The 24,978-nt window shown below is 45.8% G+C and overlaps 1 protein-coding gene across 2 annotated transcripts; it reads right to left on the bottom strand.

Moving 5' to 3' along the window:
- Positions 1 to 903: 903 nt before the first annotated feature.
- On the bottom strand, positions 904 to 11,395 carry LOC146035872 (trafficking protein particle complex subunit 6B-like). 2 transcript variants are annotated; one of them, XM_083159562.1, is made up of 7 exons: positions 11,067 to 11,395; positions 9,481 to 9,548; positions 8,637 to 8,732; positions 7,908 to 8,025; positions 5,548 to 5,631; positions 4,594 to 4,687; positions 904 to 2,372 (listed from the first exon to the last, which is right to left on the bottom strand). In XM_083159562.1, the coding sequence occupies exons 1-7, from the start codon at positions 11,145 to 11,147 to the stop codon at positions 2,341 to 2,343; spliced, it is 573 nt and encodes a 190-aa protein (XP_083015688.1). In that variant the 5' UTR covers positions 11,148 to 11,395; the 3' UTR covers positions 904 to 2,340. The 2 variants fall into 2 exon arrangements, with proteins under 2 accessions (XP_083015688.1, XP_083015689.1); XM_083159563.1 differs by lacking the exon at positions 8,637 to 8,732.
- Positions 11,396 to 24,978: the final 13,583 nt, after the last annotated feature.

The raw sequence follows: 24,978 nt of genomic DNA, 5'->3' as shown, positions 1-24,978 counted from the left end.
CCTTCTTCCAGTCATAGCATTCCATCCCTCCATCCCATTCTACCCCAGCCATAGCACTCCTTCCCTCCATCCCATTGTAACCCAGCCATAGCACTTTATCCCTCCATCACACTCTACCCCAGCCATAGCACTCCATCCTATTCTACCCCAGCCATAGCACTCCATCCCTCCTTCCCTTTCTACCCCAGCCACGTCATTTCATCCTCCATTCCTTCTTCCAGCCATAGCATTACACCCCTCCATCCCATTCTACCCCAGCCATAGCACTTCATCCCTCCATCCCATTCTACCCGAGCCATAGCACTTCATCCCTCCATCCCATTCTACCCCAGCCATTGCACTTCACCCCTCCATCACATTCTACACCAGCCATAGCATTTCATCCTCCATCCCACCTTCTTCCACCCATAGCACTCCATCCCGCCTTCTTCCAGCCATAGCATTCCACCCCTCCATCACATTCTACCCCAGCCATAGCATTTCATCCCTCCATCCCATTCTACCCCAGCCATTGCACTTCACCCCTCCATCACATTCTACACCAGCCATAGCATTTAATCCTCCATCCCACCCATAGCACTCCATCCCATTCTACCCCAGCCATAGCATTTCATCCTCCATCCCACCTTCTTCCATTCATAGCACTCCATCCCTCCATCCACGTCTACCCCAGCCATAGCATTTCATCCCTCCATCCCATTCTCCAGCTATCACGTACAATCCAATCCATCTATCTATCTATCCTACCCTCCTCCAGCCATAGCATTATATACCTCCATCCTATCCTTCTACTGTCATATACCTTCATTGTAAATCTATGGACCCTATTTCAAAAAATGTTATGACAGCAACCAGATAATATAGGTGTTTCCCATAAATATGAACATGTGTACTCACACGTGATCAATCAGAAATATTACATTAAACTTTATTGACAAAGAAAAAAAAAAGGATTGAGTAAAACACTTTACAAAACAGTGCAGGTCCATAAAGCTAACAAACTAAGGGGGTATTCAATGTCGGAAACATTCCGATAGTCGAGATCTGCATGTATTTGGTCGAAAACAGCCGTAGACTCTAAAATCCAGTGGCCATTATCGACCATGCAGTGTCGGCCTTCTATAAAGTCGAATCTGACAGGCTTCAATGCGGTCGCAAACATCCGCATTGTACAGATGTTTCTGACTGATATAGGCACACATTGAATACCTTAGGGAGTAAATGTATGAAGCAGTGATATGGTGGAGAAGTCAGCCAGTGGAGAAGTTGCCCGTGACAACCAATCAGCATTGAAGTAACATTTATAATTTGCATACTGTAAATTATACAAAACAGCTGATTGGTTCCCATTGGCAACTTCTTCACTGGCTCACTTCTCCACTCTTATCACTGCTTCATACATCTGCAGTGGACTGTGAGGAGAAAACTGCCACCCAGTAATAAAAATACGCCCTAGTGCAAATTTTGGGAGTTAATCACCAACCACTATCTACTGTATTCACAATTCCCGAAACATCAAAGAAACTTTGTCATCTGTGCAAATGTGAGTAGGTCTGAGGCTTCCACTAATTTGTGACTGAGACAGACTGGAGGTGGTCATCGCTTGACGTCACGGTCCCTCCTCAAAACCACTTGGGAACACCTGCGTTTTTTCAAACACACCCAGGAAAATTCAGGTTTCCACCCCCAAACGCCAGCTTCCTGTCAGTCAAACTGCAGCTTTATTGTGTTTACGATCCATACGCATTTTCAGTCGCCAATTCCCCTCACGTATGCATGTGCAGTCATTCAGCATCTCTCCATTTACGAATTCTCTAATTAGCGATCTGTATGCTATATTAGGCCCTAATTCACAGTGTCATTAATGTACAGGAGAACAGTAGTATGTGGTATGACTTAAGAATAAAAACAGTGCTGTAGACAGGTCATTGGGTGACACCCAAAAAGCACCCCCATCCCTTAATGCACAGGTAAGCGCCACAAGAGGGTGGAGCATGTACCGTCACACAACATGACTACAGACACATAAATCACAGTAGCAGAGGGTTCCTCTTCTAAGCATTGAATAACTTGGCAGTGACTAAGAAGGCAGAAGGGAGGTTTTACAGATCCCTCCAAATAACCCATAGATAGGTGGTTGGGTAATTACACCCATAACTATGGATTACTAACATATCCCTGTTTTACCATATACTATACTTCTTGGTAAGTGGTCAGGAAAGGCTGCGTAACAGCGATTTGGGATATCGGAGTCCCATTGCATAGTGACTATTGCTGGTTTCCATTTATGTTCAGCATTAAATATTTTTTCCTGATGTATTACAACATTGACTGTTATTTCTATGTCTTGGACATGATGACATGGAATTTACCTAAGGAAAAAAAAAAACTCAGTTAGTATTTGAGAAGCATAAAATATATCAGCATTGCACAACAGACAAGGATGATACAAGGACATTGGCGCAGTCACTCATAAAAGCTGGCGAAAGTTCTAATCACTTCCCATTCTCAATTGATAAAGCCGCCTGAGTGTGCGGCGAAAAGCGTCTTGAAGAGTAACCCCACGCTGACTGAGGACAAGGAGACTCACCTGCTATTCAGAGCTCCAATACCCATTCACCTGTCGATCCCCGCCAGCGATCACCGGCAACGGCACTGAGTGTCTCACTCATTGGACACATTGCCCCCCGCCCGTCAACCCGGCGGTTGTCTGCAGGAACGTGCACCAGCTTACATCGGAGGACGCTCCCGCCCGCCTCAGTGTTCAGCGGCTCACACTTGGCTGTCTGGCCGGTGTAGCTGCTTCAACATCTCACTGCTGGACGCACGGCGGGGCGCTTACCCACGCACCCCAATTGGGACCTGCTAAAGCCTGCACATCAGGGACTGTGAGACACCATCAAGCCGTTTCCCACCAATCCTATGCGGTAACCAACAAGTGCTGATTTTGCAATTTCCACAATTAAGGAATTACAAAGAATCCATTTGCCTACTGTTGTTGCCTATTTGGGAAAACATACCCCCATATTTTTATCACAGCGCTGGGACTCTCACCCTTCCATAGAGGACGGTAATCAACCCTTGTCCATATTGTGCGCACTATTCAAAGTACCCATTCAGGACTTGGTAACTCTTTGTTACTTTTATACAATCTTGCATTGATGTTTATGTTTTAATTGTGTATTGCATGCATGCAATTTATTATTTGTGTTATTTATTATTAATTAAACTGTAAGTTTTTTTGTGCATAAGGCGCCCACTGGTAATTCTTTCTACCTGTTTCTCTTCTTGAGGGCGGCACCGCACACACACACTTGTCCCTAGCGCTCAAAGCCTTTTGCTCACTTCCCATTAGGCCTACTGTAAGTCTGCCAACAGATTCTGCAGGTTCTGCGTATTTGTTGCCTAGCGAGCCAGTCAACGTTACCCAGACAAACGCACGCCCAGGCCGCCGCCCAGATCCCCGCGATACGATGCAAATGTATGTGTATGCATAAACATTCGCTATCATGTGCCCACTCAGGAAAAATCAGTCAGTGGTTACTCCACCATCAAATTCATTTTCCTCTCTTCGCAGATAACAGCCAGGACTTCCTTTTATGCTGACCGTTCTTCTGCGAATTGGGGGAGGAGACTGACATGATGTGACGTCTTACGCACACCCCAGCAGGGGCAGAGGTCTGCCCAATGTTTCTATGGGCGTGCCCACCATTTTTGGTAGGCACACCCTTGAAACGCTGGACTGAACCACGCGACCGCCATAGGGATGGTCAGTGGCGTGGGCAGGGATTGCCCATAGGAACACCCAGCTTTTTATGGGCGTCCCCATGGGTATATGGAAGGGCCAATGTCTGCTGGGGGCCCGTTACTCACGTCAAAGGATGTCAGCCACCTGCATTGTCTTCGTCCCGACGACCACAAAAAGTTTCCATGGCAGATGAAAAATCATTCGATGGTTGGTGACCATTGAATGATTTCTCCTGCCGCGGCGGCATGTGAGGGGGTGTACCTTCCTTACCCATCCCCTTGCATGTTAATGAGGAAATCGTTGGAGGGGGGCAGGTATTCGGTGGGGCGGGCTCTCTAGCGCTCGGTAAGCTGCTATCTTCGCAGCTTACCGAGTCAACCAGAATCAGGCCCTATATTCCCTACCACATGTACACACACACACACACACATTCACACTAGGGTTAATTTTGTTGGAAGTCAATTAACCTACCAGTATATATTTATAGTATGGGAGGACCCCCAGTTTGTGTATGTGAGCCCCCCCTCTTTTTCCCCGTGTAGTGTATCCCCCTCTCTGAAGCTGGCTGCAGACTAGAAGAACGTCTAGCAGCCCTTTTGCATCCCAGTACTCCTGGAACCTCCCAGCATGCCCCTTCCCAGTTACAAGATGGAAGGTAGTCCACCAGGAACTTGCGGAGCAGGAACTACTGTGAATGAGTAGTCATTCTCCATACAGTGCTGTGTAGTATGTTGGTGCCATATAGTAGTTACCAATACTGACCGACAGCCTACATCACACAATCGCTACCTGTGCTGTGCGCTGACAACAGGTTTATCTAGTATAAGTCTGATACTGTTACTTACATGTCGGCATTATCGGTACCTCAGCAGAAACTGTACAGTTGATTCCCAAATTCGAAAGAGCACCCTTGAGGAGTCCACAGGTGTAAGCCAGAAACTGAAACAGCAGGAGACACAATAAGGGGATGAAAAATTTATAAAAATATCTATATCTATCGCCAAAGGAATGACACTCCCACTAATTGAAACATCTTGACCAAGTGCTCACATACAAACAAGATCATATGCAAGTCCTACAGAAAGCATCCGCACTCCAGGGGTAGATTTTTTTGAAAATAGCTCAGAATTTAATCTTTCGTTAGGGCATATCAAACAACCAACAAAAAAACAAATGCCAAAAAGAGCTTGTTAACTAAACATCCATATAGGCACACTGTAGAGGAATATACAGGTTATTTTTTTTTTTTTTTTATGCATAAATATTTTTGAAGGTGGCCACTGTTTTGTAATATATACATATCACAATGATTATATTATTTCTTCTGTATGGTTGTATATCTCCATCTATCTGGTATTTGAATGGCATAGGAGTCAGGTCTTTTTATGTAGTGACCATACTGTAACCCTTTTTTAATTGATTTAATTTTATTTATTTTCTTTTACACGCTATTTTGCATATTTATAACTTGAGGGGAATATCCATACGGCAACAGGGGAGCCTATGCTGAGCGACGTGCTTAATGCTTTTCTGTTTGAATACCTGCGCAAACTGCCAAAGTGGAGGTTGAACTAGTTCCACTGCACTATAAGAGGTGGTAGATCTCACTCAGGTCACCCCCAATTTAAGCACTGCCCACACCCATCAGCTGCTGACATTAGCAGCCACTGGGGAAATCTTAAAAACAGTTGTTGTTTTTTTAAATAGTAATTTAAGAGGTTAAAAAGCTCCTGTAATGTAGATGCTTTGTGTGGGCTTTATATATGTAATTGCTGAGAACATAGGCTAGTGAGCTGTACCTTTGGTGCTTCCTCTATATATTGTTTGCTGCAGGACATCTGGGTCAGAAGCAGAAACCGGTTGTCTTGTAAGACATACGTACCCTGCACAAAGGAAAACCGATATCTGTAAGATTCTCACAACGCATTCAGTAGAACAATTATTCAGTTATTTTGCAAAAGGTAAAATAATCAACAACTTCAAAAATGTGTCCACTGCATTGTAGTAGTCAAAGGAGAAAAAAAAAGGTACTTATGTATTAGCCGGGCGCCCAATTTGCATACATACAGCACCGTAGTGAAATCTCATCGCATTGCATGTGATTTTCCTATACAATTTATTCACTGCTCTCTGCATGCGATCGCATCGCACCACCCACAAAATCGCAGTGGAACGCATCCTCCCGACCTTTTTATACGCCCACTATCCACGTGGAGTTGATTCTATATAGTGTGGCGAGCGCAGCGAGCCACCAAGCACGAAGCGTGGCGAGCGCCGCGAGGGGCCACAGAATACATGTAACGAAATTTGCGTGCGCTCGCCACGCTTCGGGCTTGGTGGCTCGCTGCGCTCCCACACTATATAAAATCAACTCCACGCCCACGGATAGTGGGGGTATGAAAAGGTCGGGAGGACGTATTCCACCGCAGCTCGCCACGCTTCGGGGTGGCGTGGATAGTGGGCGGGTGCCTAAATCCCATTGTATGTCATACAAGCGTATACTACAGTAAATGGCATCACACCCTATAAAATCGCATGTGATTTTGCGGGAGGTGCAATGCGATTGGATGCGATCTCATCGCACCGCCCAAGGCCAGAGAGCAGTGAATAAATTACATAGGAAAATCGCATTGCATGCAAAAAAACGCATGCGATGCGATTTTCTTATGCAGAATCGCCCACTAAGCTATTTGCTTAGTGGGCGCCCGGCTATTACATAAGTACCAAAAAATGAGAAGGGGAAGGGAGGCTATTTTTGAGTAATATAACACATGATATCAAACCAGCTGCTCCCATAAAAATCCAGGATTCACTACACACCAGTTATAGCACTTCCAGAAGTGGAATAAACACAGGCCCTTATTCAGATCTGATTGCAGTACAAATTTGTTCGCAAAATATGCAAAACCGGGTGCCGGACGGCTCCCCGACAGTCGGGATTCCGACAGTCAGTACTCCGACTTCGGAATCCCAACTGCTCCCTCGTGGGGGTCCACGACCCCCATAGAGGGAGAATAAAATAGGTGGAGAGCGCAGCTCGCCACCGTGCCCACAGCGTGGCGAGCGCAGCGAGGGCTTCATTGCGCTCCCCACGCTGTGTAGTCGGGATTCTGACGTCTGACTATTGACTGTCGGAGTATTATACCACACCCGCAAAACCATGTGCACTGCAGGTGGGGCAGATGTAACATGTGCAGAGTTAAATTTGAGTGGGGTGTGTTGAAACTGAAATCTAAATTGCAGTGTAAAAATAATGCAACCAGTATTTACCCTGCACAGAAAAAAAATAACTCGCACAAATCTAACTCTCTCACGATGATGTAACGCACATGTTACATCTGCCCCACCTGCAGTGCACATGGTTTTGCCCATTTTGAGAACAAATTTGTACTGCGATCAGAATAAGGGCCACAATCAGAGAGGAAAGCCCAGAGTTTTATGGGTGTGATAACAAAAACAGTGGGCGCACCCATAGAAACGCTGGGGGTACCCCTGCGAACACAGTGCCCATGCCTGTTTGAGGTGGGCGGCTGACGGCACAGGTAAGGTTCTCTGTGCGGCCACATGCTCGCTTCGCATCTTGGGGATTCGCTTGGAGTGCGCGCGCGCGCGCGGGGGGGGGGGGGCATTCGTCGAGCAAGCAGGTCTGAATCAGATATAGTGTGAGCATTTGCATTGGACTCAATGTTACATATCTGCATTTACAGTCTGTATATGAAACCTGATGTTATTTCTACAGAATTAGGTAGAACATTAATGGTACGGATGGTGTAATGGTTAGCATTACTGAGGTCATGGGTTCCATTCCCATCATATCTCTAGCTGTGCAGAGTTTGTATATTCTCCCCGTACTTGCGTGGGTTTCCTCCAGGTACTTCAGTTTCCTCCCACAATACAAAAATATACTGGTAGGCCAATTGGCTCCCAACAAATTAACCCTGGAATGTGTGTGTGCATGTACATGTGGTAGGGAATATAGATTGTAAGATCCACTGGGGCAGGGACTGATGTGAATGGTCAAATATTCTCTGTAAAGCGCTGCGGAATATGTGTGCGCTATATAAGAAACTGGTAATAAAAAAATAAATATACAAGGGGACATTAGCGCAAAATAAGTCCAGAAGGAATCTCCTGTAATGGAACTGCAGCTCTTTTATACCTGGTGGTTTGTTCTCAGATTGTCAATCTGCTTCTTAAAAATGACTGTCCAGAAATCCTTACAAATAATCTTAATAACGTCCAGGTCATCCTTGAATGAAGGACTGTCCTTTGTAATTCTAGGAGGGAGTAAGAAGAACATATTAAATAGGTGGCACAATGGCCCTTATTCTGGTTCACTCGTAAAGGCAAATTCCTTCTCAAAAGTACAAAACCATGTGCACTGCAGGTGGGGCAGATGTAACATGTGCAGAGAGAATTAGATTTGGGTGAGTTATTTTGTTTCTGTGCAAGGAAAATACTGACTGCTTTATTTTTACACTGCAATATAGACCTCACTGAAGTAAAACCCCACCCAAATCTAACTGTCTCTGCACAAGTTACATCTGTCCCACCTGCAGTGCACATGGTTCTGTCCATTTGAGAAGGAAATTGCCTTTGCAAGTGAACCAGGATAAGGGCCTCTGTGTATTGTGCATATGACGCAGTGCTTGCAGCTACGTTAGAAAGGTGCATGGGATAAACCGGTTTGTCAACTTTTACATTGTTACTAAAACTATGGGGTAAATTTACTTAAGGTTCTAACAATGAGAAAAAGATAATGTTGCTCATGGCAACCAATCAGATTCTACGAGGCAATAGAGCAGGGGTGGCCAAACCGGTCCTCGAGATCTACTTACCGTCCATGTTTTCCATATCTGGTGCACAGCTGTTGTCATTACTAACTCACATTTTAAAACCTGCTGCATTCATTCCTACTATAGATCCACAGTTTGCCTGGAAAACATGCACCGTTGGTAGATCTTGAGGACAGGGTTGGCCACCCCTGCAACAGAGAAATAATAGACATATTCTGATTGGTTGCTATGGGCAACATCACCTCTTTATTTATACAATATTTAGTAAATTTACCTCTATATATTCTTCCCAAATGGGTTTCCCACCACAACCATGTAATCTAATAGAAAATATGGCAAATCCAGGTGCTCACGCTCCAATGCACATGTAAGAAACATATTACTGTACATTAGATCTGCATTAAGGCCCCCATACACTACGTGATTACGGCCAGATTTCACCAGATTCCGGTGGATTGGGGCCAAAAATTGGGGTGAAATCGACCCAAATCGCATGTGTATGACATCCTAACCGATGTACGGTCCTGTGCGCAGCGGATTGGAGTCAGACGCGCACCATAAAGGATAAGTAGTATGTGCAGCCATCATTGGGTGCAATATAGCACTCGCGATGTATCGCATCGGATACAGTCTGTAGGTGTGTGCCAGCAGTGCAGCCAATTGGTGACCGCCTATTCATTTGAATTTTTTGTTTTTAATTCTCCAGCCCCCGGATTCAGCTCCCCTGGATTTAATTCAGCTCTCCGGGAGTTACATGCAATAAATCGTATGCAAATTATGACATGTACAATATGTCACATCAAGTTTCAAATCATATGCGAGCCCTCCCGGGGAGCTTATGACAAGATGGCCTAGTGCAAGGAGGCCTTTACAATTCTCATATGTGGTCCGTCATGCAAATGTCATGGAAGATGATGCAGCAGTTATCATATTTACCTTTCAATGAGTCCTTGTCCCACCCGGAAACCCATATCCTCTAAGATTCGGGTGTGCTTCCCTTGACCCTGTAAAACACATTTGCAACATGAACGGTAAGCCAAAACTGCATTGAAAACACTATGGGGTAAATGTACTAAGATGGTAGTTCTATTGAAATGGGATGTTGCTTATAGCAACCAGATTCTATATAGTATCTTCTACATAGAAGGCGCTACATAAATAAGAAATAGAATCTGATTGGTTGCTATGGGCAACATTCTATTCTATATAAGAAGTTGAAGAGAGTGTGTGTGTCGCATTGCGGGCACACCGTAGCACTGAGAGTCGCCAAATTCGACAACAAGGTACCTCCGGACCTGGTGGTGTGCACTTAGATCTGGGAAACTGATGACAAAGGAACAATACCACACCTGCTTTCATTGCTGTCATTGAGTATGAATGCAAACACATTCTAACATTATGGTGGAGGCTTTCAACAATTGGGAATAATTGTAGGGGAAATACATAGACCGCACATCACACACACATGTACATATTGTACACACATGCACACACAGTACACCATATATGCCATACTTGCCTACTTTTGATTTCACCTCTCTGGTAGAAACACGTCAGGGGGGAGGGGCAAGGCTGACATCACTTGGCCCCGCCCCCAATGGAAAAAAATGCTGTGATTTGCAGGCCGCGGAGAGGGAGGGCGGGGCTTAAATGACGCGACCCTGATACCACAGGCAGGAAAGAGGAACTGCACAGGGAGCTAGAATGGCCATTAAACACACATTGTTTTTCTTGTTTAAGAACTACATCAACATTAATATTGAGAGGAAAATGTAAGTGATTCAGATATAAAAGATTTGGGTACTTGTTTCCTAGCACGGCGCAACCGATTTCAATTGTATGAAATCAGGTCGGAAAAATCGGTCAGATCGCATGCGACCAAATTGCATGCAATGCGACCGATTTGACCCGATTTTTAATTGTACAGCCACCCTGATGGGTAATTACTATGTCAAATGCCCCCCATTGTTAACGCCACGATCAACGCCAACCCGAAGCGTGGCGAGCGGACGCATATTACTTCACATGTATTCCGCGTCCCCTCGCTACGCTACGGGCTCGGTGTGCTCGCCACACTATATAAAATCAACTCCACGCCGACGTGGATAGTGGGGGTATGAAAAGGTCGGAGGACGTGTACCGCTGCCGCTCGCCATGCTTCGGGTTGACGTTGACCGTGGTGTTGCGTTAACAATGGGGGGCATTTCACATAATAATTAACCATCAGAGTGGGTATACAATTAAAAAATCGGGTCTGGGGGGCATTTAACATTGTGTCCAATGTAAAAATCGGTTGCATCGCATTGCATGCCATCATGATGGCATGCGATGCGACTGATTTTTTAGGTAGGTTGAAGTTTTGCTTAGGGTGCTGAGAAGCCTTACACCAGCCCTGGATGTATGATGGCTCCAAAAACTTACTTGCAATACTTTGTATTTGAATTACAAAGTTGGAAATAATAATAGTGTAATACTGCCCCAGGGCAGCAGTGTCCTCCATACCTCTGCATTATCTGCCTTACCTCTTCCTCCTGCCCAGCACTCTTGTGTGCATGAGAGATCATCTCCATATGTAACAGTGCAAATAGGGTCTCATCGGCCATGGTTGGGCAGAGGCTCCTGCTGCTGTGTGAGTGGCACAAGTTACTGCAGCCTTAGATGTGTGTTATATATAGTTCTCTGTCATCATCTCATCCTGCTCCCTGGGCTGTGTAATCACAATATAGGGGGGCTGCTGCAGCATATGGCAGTGTGCAGGGTGGTAGTTCTCACTGCAGAAGGCACTGGCAGGATATATATATAATGGGAGACAAAGGCAACTCTGTAGCTTCTCACTTCTTACTTCCTGGTAAGTGCTAGATCAAAGGAGCTCTGCTGACTGATGTCACGACCATGTGACCAGCTGTCATCATCATCATGGGGAGGGGGCGGGTCAGTGTTTCAGTTTCTGTCACTGCAGCAAGTGACTCCAGCAGCTTATTTTGCGTTGCTGCCCTGGTGACATATGTGAGCACATAATTTTGGGACTATCGTATGTTGGAATGGCTCTACTCAGGATTTAAATCTACTGAAATCCCGGGTCCTGCACACCTGCAATGAATACATGCACCGACTGTTCCATTGTCCTAATGCTCCTGTCCATCTGCTGCACAGCAGCTCTCCTCTTATATTACAGTCCTGGTTTTAAGGATATCCATGCCTGAGCACAGGTGACTTGGGATCAGGTCGATTGGCGGGCAGTCAACATTCGTCATATGTTACAAGGTCATGCCGCACATAGTCGGGGGAGGGAGGCTGGGCCGGGTAGCAGGAGCGGGGCAGTGTTTGAAGCTGAGCGCAGCGCTGATCTCAGCGTTCAGCTTAACAGCGCTGCCTGGCAAGAGGGAGCGCAGGTAGTGGCACTCCCGAGAATTTTCCGGGATTGCCAGTCTGCGCACTGGAGCAAACCCCAGGAAATTATCGGGAGTGCCACTGAAGGGGTTAAAGGATCTTTGTGCAGCTAAGCATAGTAACACTGTTGTGAGGACAAGTGATTCATCTGCCTGCTGCCCTTACCATATTCAGTCTCTAGAACTACTTCCATCCAAAGTTTAATACATACATTACACACACATACTGATACTTACCTATCTTGAGCCCGTAGGTAGGTTCCCGGGCTCCAGGGTCCGGGGCCTTGGTTCCTGGGTCCGGGGCTGCAGAGTCTGGGGCCTTGGTTCCAGGGTGCAGAGTCCGGGGTCCGAGGCTCCAGGGCTGCAGAGTCCGGGGCCTGGGGCTCCAGGATCCAAAGAAATCCATAGGGGTACCTGTGGAAGAAAATCCTGCTCACCAAGGTCCTCAGGCGAAGATCACATCTTCTTTCTGACGTAGTCCAGGTCTTCTTAAAAAAAAAAAAAAAAACGACTATTCCGGCCGGTACCCACTGACGGACTGAGGAGAGACGCTGATGTTTCATCTTCAGCGCCTCTTCTCCGAATGATTCTATTGGCCGCCTAGCGGCCAATCAGAAGCCGACATTATTTATTTTTCTATTTTTTTTTTTTACACATTGCAGCCTGCACGGATCTGACTGATCCGTGCAGACTGCCTATATGAATTCGTATTAGCGGCCGTATATATGGCCGCTAATACGAATCAGTACGACATCGGAGGGTTACAAAGCAGTCGTATTTGACTGCTTTGTAAATAAGCCTCCGGAACACGAATTTGCATACGGCTAAAACAGCCATATGCAGTTGTATTCATTAGTGTCATCGTTTGCAGTTGCAAAACTGATGAAGACAACGGAGTCAGTTGCTGCTAGGCTCCAGTCCTACCTATGGGGTAGATTTATTAAGCTCGGTGAAGGGATAAACTGTCTGTTTTTTATCACCATCCAATCAGCTCCTACCTGTGAAGCTACAGGCTTGGTTTAAAAAATGACAGGTAAGAGCTGATTGGCCGGTGATAAAAAAACGGACAGTTTATCACTTCACTGAGCTTAATAAATCTTCTCCTATGTCCTTTCATCCTGAAGAGGAGATAGCCAGAAGCCAAGTCAGCAGGGCCGCCATCAGGAAGTTTGGGGCCCAGGACTCATTTCCTGTCCCCCATCTCCTCTTCCACTGAGCTGCAGCCCGGAGGTCCCGGAGCGCAGGCTTCTTCAACTCAGGATGTCAGCGGCCAATTAAAATGCAGCACCGGCTGGTGAGCCAATCAGAGCTGGCCTGCTCCTCAGTGCAGAGAGGAGCTCTCTAGCCTATCTGCATCCCCTCAGCGTTGCTGTCGGCTGCCGCTGTACCTGTCCTTCTCTAAGCAGCAGCGCTGGCAGCCTGAAGGCACAGTCCCGTCCCTCCCTCCGTGCAGAGCATACAAGCATTATGCCTGCCCTGCTCAGAGTCACACACTGACTGCCTGTAACTCCAGAGCCCATCCACATAAACTGTTACCTACTAGTTACTTTCTGTTCCTTGCAAGCGGCAAGGAACTATTCTCCCTGCAATACACTGGTTACGTAGCCCTCCCTTCTGTCATCATGCTGCTGCCTGCTACACACGGAGCGAACGGAATGTGTCTGCCTGGACTGGAGCACTTTAACTGTTTGTATCCCTTCTTTTGAACAGTAAGTGCTAATAATACCCCTTTCAGACAGAAAAAAAGACCCGGGAATTTCCGTGCTCTTGCCGTGTCGACCCGGGTTTTTCTTCTGTCTGAAAGGGTCAACACGGGTCTAAAGTTCCGGGACTTCGACCCAGGTATTTACCTGGGTTTTTCCCGGGTCTGTATTCCAAAAACCCAGGTCGCCGGCTGTCTGAAAGGAAACAACCCGGGTTTTTGGGATTATTACACATTGTTAGGCACTGATTGGCTCTCCTGGTGGGGTGCTGGCTGATTAGTTGTGAGGATGGGCCTCTCTGATTGGCTGGATTGGCAATGGGGCTGGCCTCTGAGGTAATTAGGGAGCTGAAAAAAGGATAGCATGGCCCACTGGTAGAAGCAAGAGGTGAGAGCTGCTGGCAGTGAGAGGGAAGGAGGATATCGGCAAACAGATGACTGGGACAGTCAAAGATGCCACAGTGTACTCAAACATTGCAAATATACTGACAGCCATGTGAGGTAACATGTACCTTCCAGTATATAAAAACAATAAAACTTATTTACAACATATCCTTGTGTCATGCCATGGTTAATGCAATGCAGTGAGCAGTCACCACCCACTTTTGATGACCTCATCTCTGTGTGCCTTTAAAACTGTCCTATTCTTATGACACAGAGTTTTGCAGGGAAAATCCGGCTTCTGTGTGAAAGGGGTCGACACGGGAAATACCCAGGTTTTTGCTCCTGTGTGAAAGGGGGTCACCTTGCTGCCTAGTTCTACCCGAGTTTTTGTATCCGGGAAATACCTGGGTTTTTTCTGTCTGAAAGGGGTATAAATTGTCATGCTAAAAGTGGGTGCCTCCAAGTGTGTACCAAAGCTACACCAGTATTGTGAGTACTGGTGTTATTATTTATTATGCTACTCACACACACACACACACACACACACACATATATATCTGTGCAGGTGGGGGGCTGGCAGGCAAAAATTGTGCCTAGCGGCCTGACCCCTAAATTCGCCCCTGACCCACATAACCCCTCTATTGGCAGCCCTGCAGATCAAGCATAGAAAAAGGAGGGAGATGCTGCGGCTCTTTGTGGACCAGATATCAGAAGATCCGCTGACTTCTGCATTGGGCAGTCAGAATGATATGACCCAAAAATGATGAGGAGGAAGGTAGGGGAGGAGAAACATTGCCCACCAAAAGTCACAGTATCTCAATTATGCTGCAGCTGAGGGGGTTTATGAGCGATCATGCAGAACTCCTTTTGCTCATACGTACAATGAGTCCTGCACATGCGCAGCGCACCTACCATCAGATTTGTACATAGGCCCTTATTCAGATCTGATCACAGTACAAATGTGCTCTCAAAATGGGAAAAACCATGTGCGCTGCAGGTGGGGCAGATGTAACATGTGCAGAGAGAGTTAAATTTGGATGGGGTGTGTTGAAACGGAAATCTTAATTGCAGTGTAAAAATAATGCAGCCAGTATTTACCCTGCACAGAAACAAAATAACTCACACAAATCTAACTCTCTCTGCACATGTTACATCTGCCCCACCTGCAGTGCACATGGATTTGCCCATTTTGATAACAAATTTGTCCTACGATCAGATCTGAATAAGGGCCTAAAACCATTGGGTTTACACATACTAATCCGAATCAGGCTCTGTAATCCCTAATCCAACTGGCTGCAACTAGTCACTGAAAGAATATGTTAAGGAATTGCACCTTTAATACAGGGAGATTAGTGCATATGGTTTAAGGTGACTTATTTTCTGATCCAGTGTCTTAGCCTTAGTAATACTAGCGGGAATAGTTTTGGAAAATAAACTTTTCTCCTGAATTGCATTTCTCATTCTTTTCCAAAACAAGCTTCTAGAATGGTTGCACATTGTATATGTGACCACTGCTCACTTCTGGGCAAAGGGATCCGTACATCAGGCTTCTACTGTGGAAAATCTCTGTTCTGCTGCTGGCCAAGTAAGGTCATCAGCAAAACGCAACATATTGTAAATTAGCTGTTCGCTGATCCCACCCAGAAATGCGTATAATCGGCGAGCCAGGGATTTTTAACATTCTGTATTTTTCTGCTCCATGACAACTTGCTGATCATTGGACCAGCATCAGAGAATTTACAGGTAAATGTACTCTGCTGGGGTTCTCACATTCTCGCTGTTAATGACGATGAATTATGACCAAAGTAACAATAAGTGAAAAGCTTAGGTTACGTATTCTGTCCGTAACCTGCGTACCCTTTATACCTAGCTACGTGCGAACAAAGCGTAGCGCAGCGTAGCGTACCTTTATTGTGTATATTACACCCAAGAACCAATACCTTAATAAGAGATCCTTTCGCAGTACTTTGACTCTAATCTGCGAATATACCCTTTAAGGACAGAGTCCGTAAATAAACCTTTATCGCTAAATGCGAATAACAGACACAACTACGGTATAGAAGTAAGGAGATAGGAACTCCACAAAAAGATGTATTTAAGTCCCTAATGGACAAAAGGGGGTTACAGAAATAGAAAATACAGGTATAACAAGTTATACAATAGTCTAACAATGAATATACTAAACAGGCTCTACTAAGGGAAGAAAAACAGATACAGGATACAATCAGCCAACAATACAATAAGTATAAGTACCGTGAATGCAACCGTTACCGTCTCATCAAATATGCGAAGCGCAGTCCGGTCAGAGCTCGCTATCGTTCAGGATTGAACTATAGCCCGGTTGAAGGTCAGGGAAAGAAAGATGTGCCGAAGTGACCGAAGTTGTTCTGGGTCGCCTATCTTATAGGGTCAGAAAGGGGAGGTCAAAGGGCATTCCCATTGGTCAGAGATCGTATGTCAGGTCCACTGTGATTGGGGGTTAGATGAGGCACCTGGTTTAAATAGGTGCAGGGGAGTGAACTTTAGGAGTCCTTTGTTTGTTGGTATCGACGTCAGGAGTCGTAAATAGCTGTAGAAACCGGTTACATCTAGATTCCTTTGTTATATACTTTCAACCGAAACTGTTCTTGGGAATATGGAATTATGTCCATAACTATCGGGCCGTGTCTGTTGCGAAATATTCGCAATGACCGGAATACTGCGCATAAGAAACGGAACGGAACGGTACTAAACACTATACAGATAGATGTATGCAATGCTAACTAAGCTATGTGTGGCGTTCTAAACCTTTAACTATATTTTATTTAGTGTAAGTATGTCATTATGAATTTATGTGTGATAGTATGGCTACTCTTCTGGTCCACTTTGTCACACATACTCGGGTATGGAAACTTTATTTGCGCAACTCTGCGAACCAAAATGGCGGCCATACTATCCTAAAATGGCGTGTGTGCAACTCGACTTCCACAGTCCACCCTTTAACAGTAAATATAAAACTGTTACAATACAAAACATTTTACACAGCAATACAGAAATTCGTAATCCTAACAGAGAAATTGGGATACATGAATTAAACATATAAGGGGAGTAAACCATCTGCTCTCGGCCGATCCAAGATCATGGATAAACGATGGGCCGCATTTATCGAACAATCTACTCAGGGTCACGAAGGATAATGTACAATTTTGGGATAAAAATAAAAACAGGGGTGGTTACAACAAATATACTTTCACAAATATGGTTTCTTTAAAGGGAGGTGGTTTCGATTCTAGGGTCATATACCAAACCCTGGTCTTCCTCTGTATCTCTCGTTCTTACACTCATGATTTCGGTACGTTTTGTCTTTCCCCGGGTCACCACCTTTAAACATTTGAACAATAGCACAAAGACTATGATGGCACCACCGATACAGAGAAGGAGTTTCCCTATGTTAGCGATGATTCCTTGCGCCCATTCTCCTAAACCGGAGAACCAGTGCATTGGATTCAACCAGGAGGTCCATTCGCTAACTTTGTTACCTATTTCTGCCAGGCTGATATTATGTTCCCTTCTAAATTCCCATTTAAGCTGAAGAATCTCATCCATCCGATGATCAATGATTTCTTCTGGGACTTCAGTATTGTTGGTGATATATGTACAACATTTCACCCCAAACTGTGTAGAGAGGGTGACACAATATCCTCCTGTCATAGCTGTCAGATAGTTCAACACCATCCGATGTTGGACTAGCTCTCTTTTATACGCTTGCAACTCCCTCCCAGTGTATCTAAAAGTGTCATCATAAATCTCAGTGATGTTATCTATCAAGCTGGCTAATGCTTGTATATATTTAAAATTTATGACTCCTCTGGCGGTATGGGTGATATCTAATGCAATGAGGAGTTGGATACCGAACGACTCGTGTATCATTTCAGAAGCTAGGGGTTCTTTCTTGATTGTTAAATCCCTTTTGTGGATTTGATCATAATGGGTATGAGTGTAAGGAGGAGGTATACCTCTGTGTATGCTCACCATCTCATCATGTGTGAGGGTCATCACTTCAGGTAATACTCTGCCTAAATAACAAATACCAACGTAGTTCATGGAGAGCCATTTGTACGCCCTTCTACCACAAATATAATAAACGTCGTCAGGGAGAAAATAAGGGACAGAGTATTTCATGATTTTGTCACACATTATCCATAAGAACATTCCCGTCCCCTGCTCCCTGACTTGTTCCTCACAAGTTTCTGGCTGTAGGGTCATATTACAGTAGCCGGCTGATACTCTGCCGGCCATCATTTTACTTTTCTTCACCGTGTAGACATATTTATAGTGTCTCCCACTGGTTCGGATTTTTAACAATAATTCCTTATCAATAGGCTCTCCATCTGGACGCTGGGAGTAAGTTATTGTCTGGTTGTGCCATGTCACTTCCCAAGTACCAATCGTTCTGGAACTAGAGAAGTTCATACATACCAGGGATTTGTCCACTTGGTATGGGTGTAATCTAAGACTAGGGGACCTGGTATACAGGTATCTCTTATCCAGTGGCCTCCCTTTATTTAATACACTTATCTCAGAAATATTAAGCGGGTATGGGACTAGGCCTACACTACTCCTTTTATGTAGCACTTGTGAACACACCCAGCATTCTGTTTGGTTTAAGACCTTACCCACTAGTGAGTGGTAATCACTCAAAGGATGTCGGCCTGTAGTTGCCTTACTTGTCGACTGACATCGCTGGATGCATTCTTCTTCCATTTTAGGTTGACAATATCTACAGACACAGTACTCACCAGACAATAACTCATCACATAGCCCTTGAACTACGTTTTCCTCATACCTTTTACCTTCTCCTGTCATGGGCAAAGTGTCAAGCTGGTTTAGGGATTCTACCTCACCCATATCTGGGTCCATTATTACACTGTCAGAACTCCGCTCCGATCGCTCTAGTATGTGGCAGCCACCGAGTATCCTTGGATGAAGAAGAGGAAACAGAAAGAAAACAAGGAAATAGATACATAACTGTGAACCTGTTGCTTGGAGTCCTTCCATCATCTCTACCAGGGGACTTTTATTTGCTCTGCTCTTGGACCTTTGCTCGCTCAGGTTGCTTGACCTTGGCTGCTTCTCAGTCTTCCCGGAACAATGCTTCTAGCGAGACTTCTTCTCTTTCGCTCTCTGCACACTGGGACTCTGGGTTACTGGCTTTCTTGCAGTGGGACGAATGTATCCAAGTCTCTCTCTCTGCGACTTTAATTGATGTAGTGCTGGTCAACAAAACTTGGTACGGTAGGCATATCAGGGTTCAGTAAATTCAGCTGCTTTTGTTGTTTCCTTAGCTGTTTGTTTAGCTTTAGGATATACTGTACAGTTAACTCATTATTACATTTGAGATCATCCTGTGGGTCTATCATGATGTGTGGCTGCCGACCAAACAATATCTCGAAGGGGGACAAGTTGAGCGGAGTCCTGGGAGTGGTCCTAATGCTATACAGCACAATAGGCAATGCCTCTGGCCATAACAACCCTGTTTCAGCCATAACTTTACCCAATTTGTTCTTAATAGTACCATTCATTCTCTCAACTTTGGCGCTCGCCTGGGGACGATATGGAGTATGAAGTTTACTATTAATCCCCAGGAGTTTACACATGATTTGGAAGACCTCTCCTGTGAAATGAGTGCCTCTGTCACTCTCAATGACCTTTGGGATACCATATCTACAGACAAACTCCTGACATATTTTCTTTGCTGTAAAGGTAGCAGTGTTGGAGGCAGCGGGGAAAGCCTCCACCCAGCTGGAAAACATGTCAACACAAACTAATACATATTTCAAATTTCTACAGGGTGGTAACTGTATGAAGTCGATTTGTATTACCTGGAAAGGGCCTTCTGTAGGAGGGATGTGGGATGGCTCTGTTGGGATGGCTTTTCCAACGTTCTTCCTCAAACAGGTGAGGCATGACATTGCCACTCTACCTGCTTGAGAAGCGAACCCTGGTGCACACCAGTAGGCCTTTACCAGCTTGCACATACCTTCCTTCCCAAGATGTGTCAGCCCATGGGCCGCCTCGGCTAGACTAGGAAGGTATGCCCTGGGGGCCACTGGTTTCCCGTGTCCATCTCTCCAAAGTCCGGTGGACTCTTGGCCACATCCCTTCGACTTCCATACTGCTCTTTCCTGTGGGGAACACAAATTCTGCATGTCTATCAGTTTGGATGTGGATACCATGTTCAGTGTACAAAGGTTTGTAGGATGGGTGAAAATATTTACAGGGCATGCGGCCCTTTTCGCTGCCTCATCAGCGCGGCTGTTACCAAGTGACACCGGGTCCTTCTCTGATGTATGAGCTTTGCACTTGATAACAGCCACTCTGTCTGGAAGCTGGATAGCTCCCAGAAGTCTTCTAATGTATGTCGCATGCGCCACTGGTGTGCCAGCCGCCGTCATGAAATTTCGGAGGCGCCATAGGGCTCCAAAATCCTGTACTACTCCGAAAGCATATCTGGAGTCGGTATATATGTTAACTGATTTTCCTTTGGCCAGTTCACATGCTCTGGTCAATGCCACCAGTTCCGCTACTTGTGCTGAGTGAGGTGGTCCCAAGGGTTCAGCTTCCACAATACCTTCTCCATCTACTACCGCGTAGCCTGTGCACAGCTCTCCCGTCTCCGTCTGTCTATGACAGCTACCATCAGTGAATAAGGTTATGTCTACCTCACTTAATGGGCTGTCGCTTATGTCAGGACGTGCTGTAAAGGTCTGATTCAGGTAGGTCATGCAATCATGCTTGTCCTCACCATCACTAAACTCTGCTTTACCATTTTCAGCAACAGTCCTCACCATCACTAAACTCTGCTTTACCATTTTCAGCAACATTCCCATCACCCTCCACCCTTTGTGCCTTGGAGGGCACATGAGGGAGGAATGTGGCTGGGTTTAGTGTGTTGCATCTTTTAATGGTAATATTTACTGGGGCCATCAGCGCCAGTTCCCACTTGGTGAACCGTGCTGAGGACACATGACGTGTTTGGGCAGAATTTAGGAGGGCAGAGACAGCATGGGGAGCATGAACAGTTAAATCGTGTCCCAACACCACGTCCTCACTCTTGCTTACTAGTTGTGCTATTGCGGCCACACTTCGTAAGCAAGTTGGGAGTGAGCGTGCTACTGTGTCCAGCTGGCCACTGTAGTACGCTACTGGTCGGTTGGCATCACCATGTTTTTGTACAAGTACTCCTGCCGCACACCCAGCTGATTCGGTTCCGTACAGTTCAAAGGGTTTCCCATAATCTGGCATTCCCAGTGCTGGGGCCTTTGTTAGGCTCACCTTTAGTTCCTCGAAAGCCAACTCAGATTCCTCAGTATGAGAGACCCGGTCTGGCTTAGTTGAGGAAACCATCTCTTGTAATGGTAATGCCAGAATAGAGAATCCTGGGATCCAATTGCGACAGTATCCACACATGCCTAGGAACGTACGGATCTGGTGCTGGGTCTGTGGCAGTACCATGTTCTGAATCGCTTGGATTCGGTCGTCGGTGAGGTGTCTCAGCCCTTGGGTAAGGCAGTGGCCCAGATACTTAACCCTGGTCTGGCATAATTGTAGCTTATCCTTTGATACTTTATGTCCTGTCTCTGAGAGATGCATCAGCAGCTGTCTAGTGTCATCCACTGATGACTCCAGTGACTCAGAACATAACAATAAGTCATCGACATATTGTATAAGTATCGAACCACTCATGGGTTGAAAGGATTGCAAACAATCATGCAAGGCCTGGGAGAAGATGCTGGGGCTGTCTATGAATCCCTGGGGGAGTCGTGTCCAGGTATACTGTACTCCTCTGTAGGTAAAGGCGAACAGATACTGGCTGTCGGGGTGCAAAGGGACAGAGAAGAACGCTGAACACAAATCAATGACTGTGAAATGAGTACAGTGAGGTGGGATTTGCATTAGGATGACAGCTGGGTTTGGCACTACGGGGAATTGGCTCTCAACTACTTTGTTTACCCCTCTTAAATCCTGCACTAGTCTGTAGCCCCTCCCCCCCGCTCTTTTTCACAGGAAAGATGGGACTATTGGCCGTGCTGGAAGTTCTAACTAGGATTTCCTGTTGGAGCAATCGTTGGATCACTGGGAATACTCCTAGCTCAACTTCAGGTTTTAAAGGGTATTGCGGTATTTTTGGGGCTATCCTGCCTTCTTTTAAGCGGATCTCTACTGGAGCTACATTTGCCATCAGCCCAGCATCCTGTCCATCTTTAGTCCAAAGGGAACCCGGTATTTGTGCTGTAATTTCAGCTACCCTAGATGGATTTGACTCTACAACAGTGGAATACAACATTAGCCTCTGAGGACTGTCCAGCATATCTTGCACTTCTTGTGTAAGATTTTTAGGAGTGTCCAGGAATACCCCATCGGGGGTGCAATAGATGACACATCCCATTTTGCATAGTAAATCTCTACCCAGAAGGTTAGTCGGGGCCGCTGCAGCCAACAGAAAAGAGTGTTTGGTATGCAGAGGCCCGATTGTAACCTCTGCTGGTTTCGTCAGTGGGTAATGTTGTATTTTTCCTGTTACCCCAATTGCTGCTACTGATTGGTCAGTGAAACCCAAGTGAAGAGGAGTGTTGAGAACAGATCTGGCCGCCCCTGTATCAACCAAGAAGGTTTGCCTTACTCCAGCTATATCAACCTTCACCTGAGGTTCCTCTCTAAGGTGTTGTGTTAGTCTAACTGGCTGTAGGATACAGGTATGACCTGTTTCCTATTGTCTTACCTGGGTTGCCCTTAGCACAGTGTCAGCCATCAGATGGGGAGGAGGCATGTTGCGTGACCTGTCTGTCTCCTCCCATTGTCTAGGGGTTGGGTATTTCCTTGTCTCACCCTGGTGAGGCTCCCATTCTCGCCTATGTGTTTTGTAACTCCTTGGGTTTCCTGACTTACAATGAGCTGCGTAGTGACCTTCCCTATTGCAGTTGTAACAGATAATTGGCTTTCTACCTGTGTCCCTGGTGTTTCGTTGGTATGCAGCTTTATTTGGGGCATTTGTAAGGGCTTGGATGCTAACCATCATCAGTTTGTCAGTTTGCAGTTCCCTGTGCTTCTTAATGTTGCGGTCGTGGTCCACAGCAGATTCCCGTAGGGCATCCACTGTCATTCCACGCCAATTTGGGAAAGAAGTTTGGACTCTGGCTCTCAGGTTTTCCCTAAGCCCTTCCACCAGCACAGAGACAATCATCTCCCTCAGGTGGGGGTCGTCCTTAGGCTCGGAGACACTAGTGTATTTTGATACCTCCAGTAAGGCCTTAGTGAAATAATCAGCAGCAGTTTCGCCATCCTTTTGTTTGATGGTGAAAATCTTGCTATATTCCACTGCCGCAGGAAAATATACTCCCAATTGTAAGTTGATTAGGCGTATATTTTCCTGGTTGATCTCATCATTTATCTCCTTGTCCACTTTCAATCCACTATCCTGAATGAATTTCGGGATGTCTATGTGAGTGGGGAGACAGGCCCTCAACATGATTCTCCAATCCTTGTTGGTGGGCTCATCAGAGTTTCCCAGATCCCTTACAAATTTTCGGCACAATGCCAGATCTTTCCTAGGATCAGGGAAATCTGTAATGATGGACCGCAGCTCTAACCGTGTCCATGGGTTTAGCATGGTCATCTTTCTGGTAGGTATCACACCCTCTCTGTCTGCCTTACCATAGGGAACCTCCAGTGTGCGTACAGGGTATGTTTGTACTACATCCGCATTACTGGGACCTGGTTGGGAGTCGTCTGTGTCTGTGCTGTGTGGTGCTATCTTACCTGAGTCCATGACTATGCTGTTGGCATCAGCCGTCTCTTCTCCCTGTGCCGGGGCCCCAGCAGCAGGTTGAGCCGGTTCAGCTTTTCCCTCACGCATGTTAATTGCATGGGAGACGGCCAGTGCCAACAGCTGCTCGTTTTCCTCTCGTTCCTTATAAGGGGAAAAGACAGGGTACAAGTTAGCAACGGTTACATTATTACTACTGTCTCGCTTATTAGTCATTAACCCCTTCGGCACATATGGGGGTGGGGGAGCTGTTGCGGCTACGGTTGCATTTTTATTGTGGCTGATTGTATCTGGCACTGCCAGACATCTGATTCCCCATTGTTCCTGCCCTTCCTTCTGCCACAATTTAAGAATTTCTATGTGCTTAACTCTCTTCTTACGATTGGAGAGTAGACATATTTCATCTTTTACTGCCGATAAGATTTCTGGATCGAAGCTACCAACACTGGGAAATTCTAACTTGCTGCCTTGTGTCATTTTTCTCCATTTATTTTGGTAAACAACTGCCCGTTCACCGTGCTTACAGCACATAATAAAAGCCGCCGATCCTTTTGGTCGGCCTGCTTCCTCCCTAACATGCACGTTATCACAGCGTGACCCGTTATTACCCATAATTACAGGAATAAACGTTCACAGCTTAATAGATATCGGTGGGTTATTACTTGTCTGAGAGCTCCCCAAACACTCACTTCTACAGCTTCCTAGAACAGTCCCACAATCAAGCGGGTGCGAAGGATACGAGGTATGATACTCAATCACCAAGTCTTTCAACTAGCAGCGAACTTCTAGTCAACTTGCAAGGTGCGGCACAATTTTTCCAGGGTACAACAAACTTGTTTTCCTGTACCCCCAAAAACTGGATTTTCTAAAGTAGCTAATCGGATCACTGGGTTCCGATGTATCTTCTTGTACCCTCCTAGCGGATCAGTTACACTGAAGGGGCAGTTCCTATGGGCACGTCGTCACGTGAACCCTGTCCTAACTGGACTGTCCTACACTGGACTACACTGCGCTTGAGTCGTGCCGTCACACACCCGTTCGCCTCAGTTATGTTTCACACTGGGCGCTAGTTACACCTTGGTCTTATGCTTATTTTTGAAATATTTCTGTACAGAAAATCTTCCCAGGCTGGTAGCTTTTCGCTAGATACTTAT

This window comes from Crinia signifera, chromosome 9 (genome assembly GCF_055691185.1).
Source record: "Crinia signifera chromosome 9, ASM5569118v1, whole genome shotgun sequence".
In the NCBI taxonomy this organism is placed as follows: Eukaryota; Metazoa; Chordata; class Amphibia; order Anura; family Myobatrachidae; genus Crinia; species Crinia signifera.
The sequence above is the reverse complement of the archived record's forward strand: the minus strand, read 5'-3'. Positions and strand labels throughout refer to the sequence as shown.

Excerpts from the sequence above, each read along its gene's own strand:
- LOC146035872 (XM_083159562.1), bottom strand. The coding sequence starts at position 11,147 with ATGGCCGATGAGACCCTATTTGCACTGTTACATATGGAGATGATCTCT. Across the intron at positions 8,733-9,480 it reads GGACAAGGACTCATTGAAAG|GGGTGGCCAACCCTGTCCTC; the intron begins GTAAATATGATA and ends TCTCTGTTGCAG. Across the intron at positions 4,688-5,547 it reads ATATAGAGGAAGCACCAAAG|TTTCTGGCTTACACCTGTGG; the intron begins GTACAGCTCACT and ends CTGCTGTTTCAG.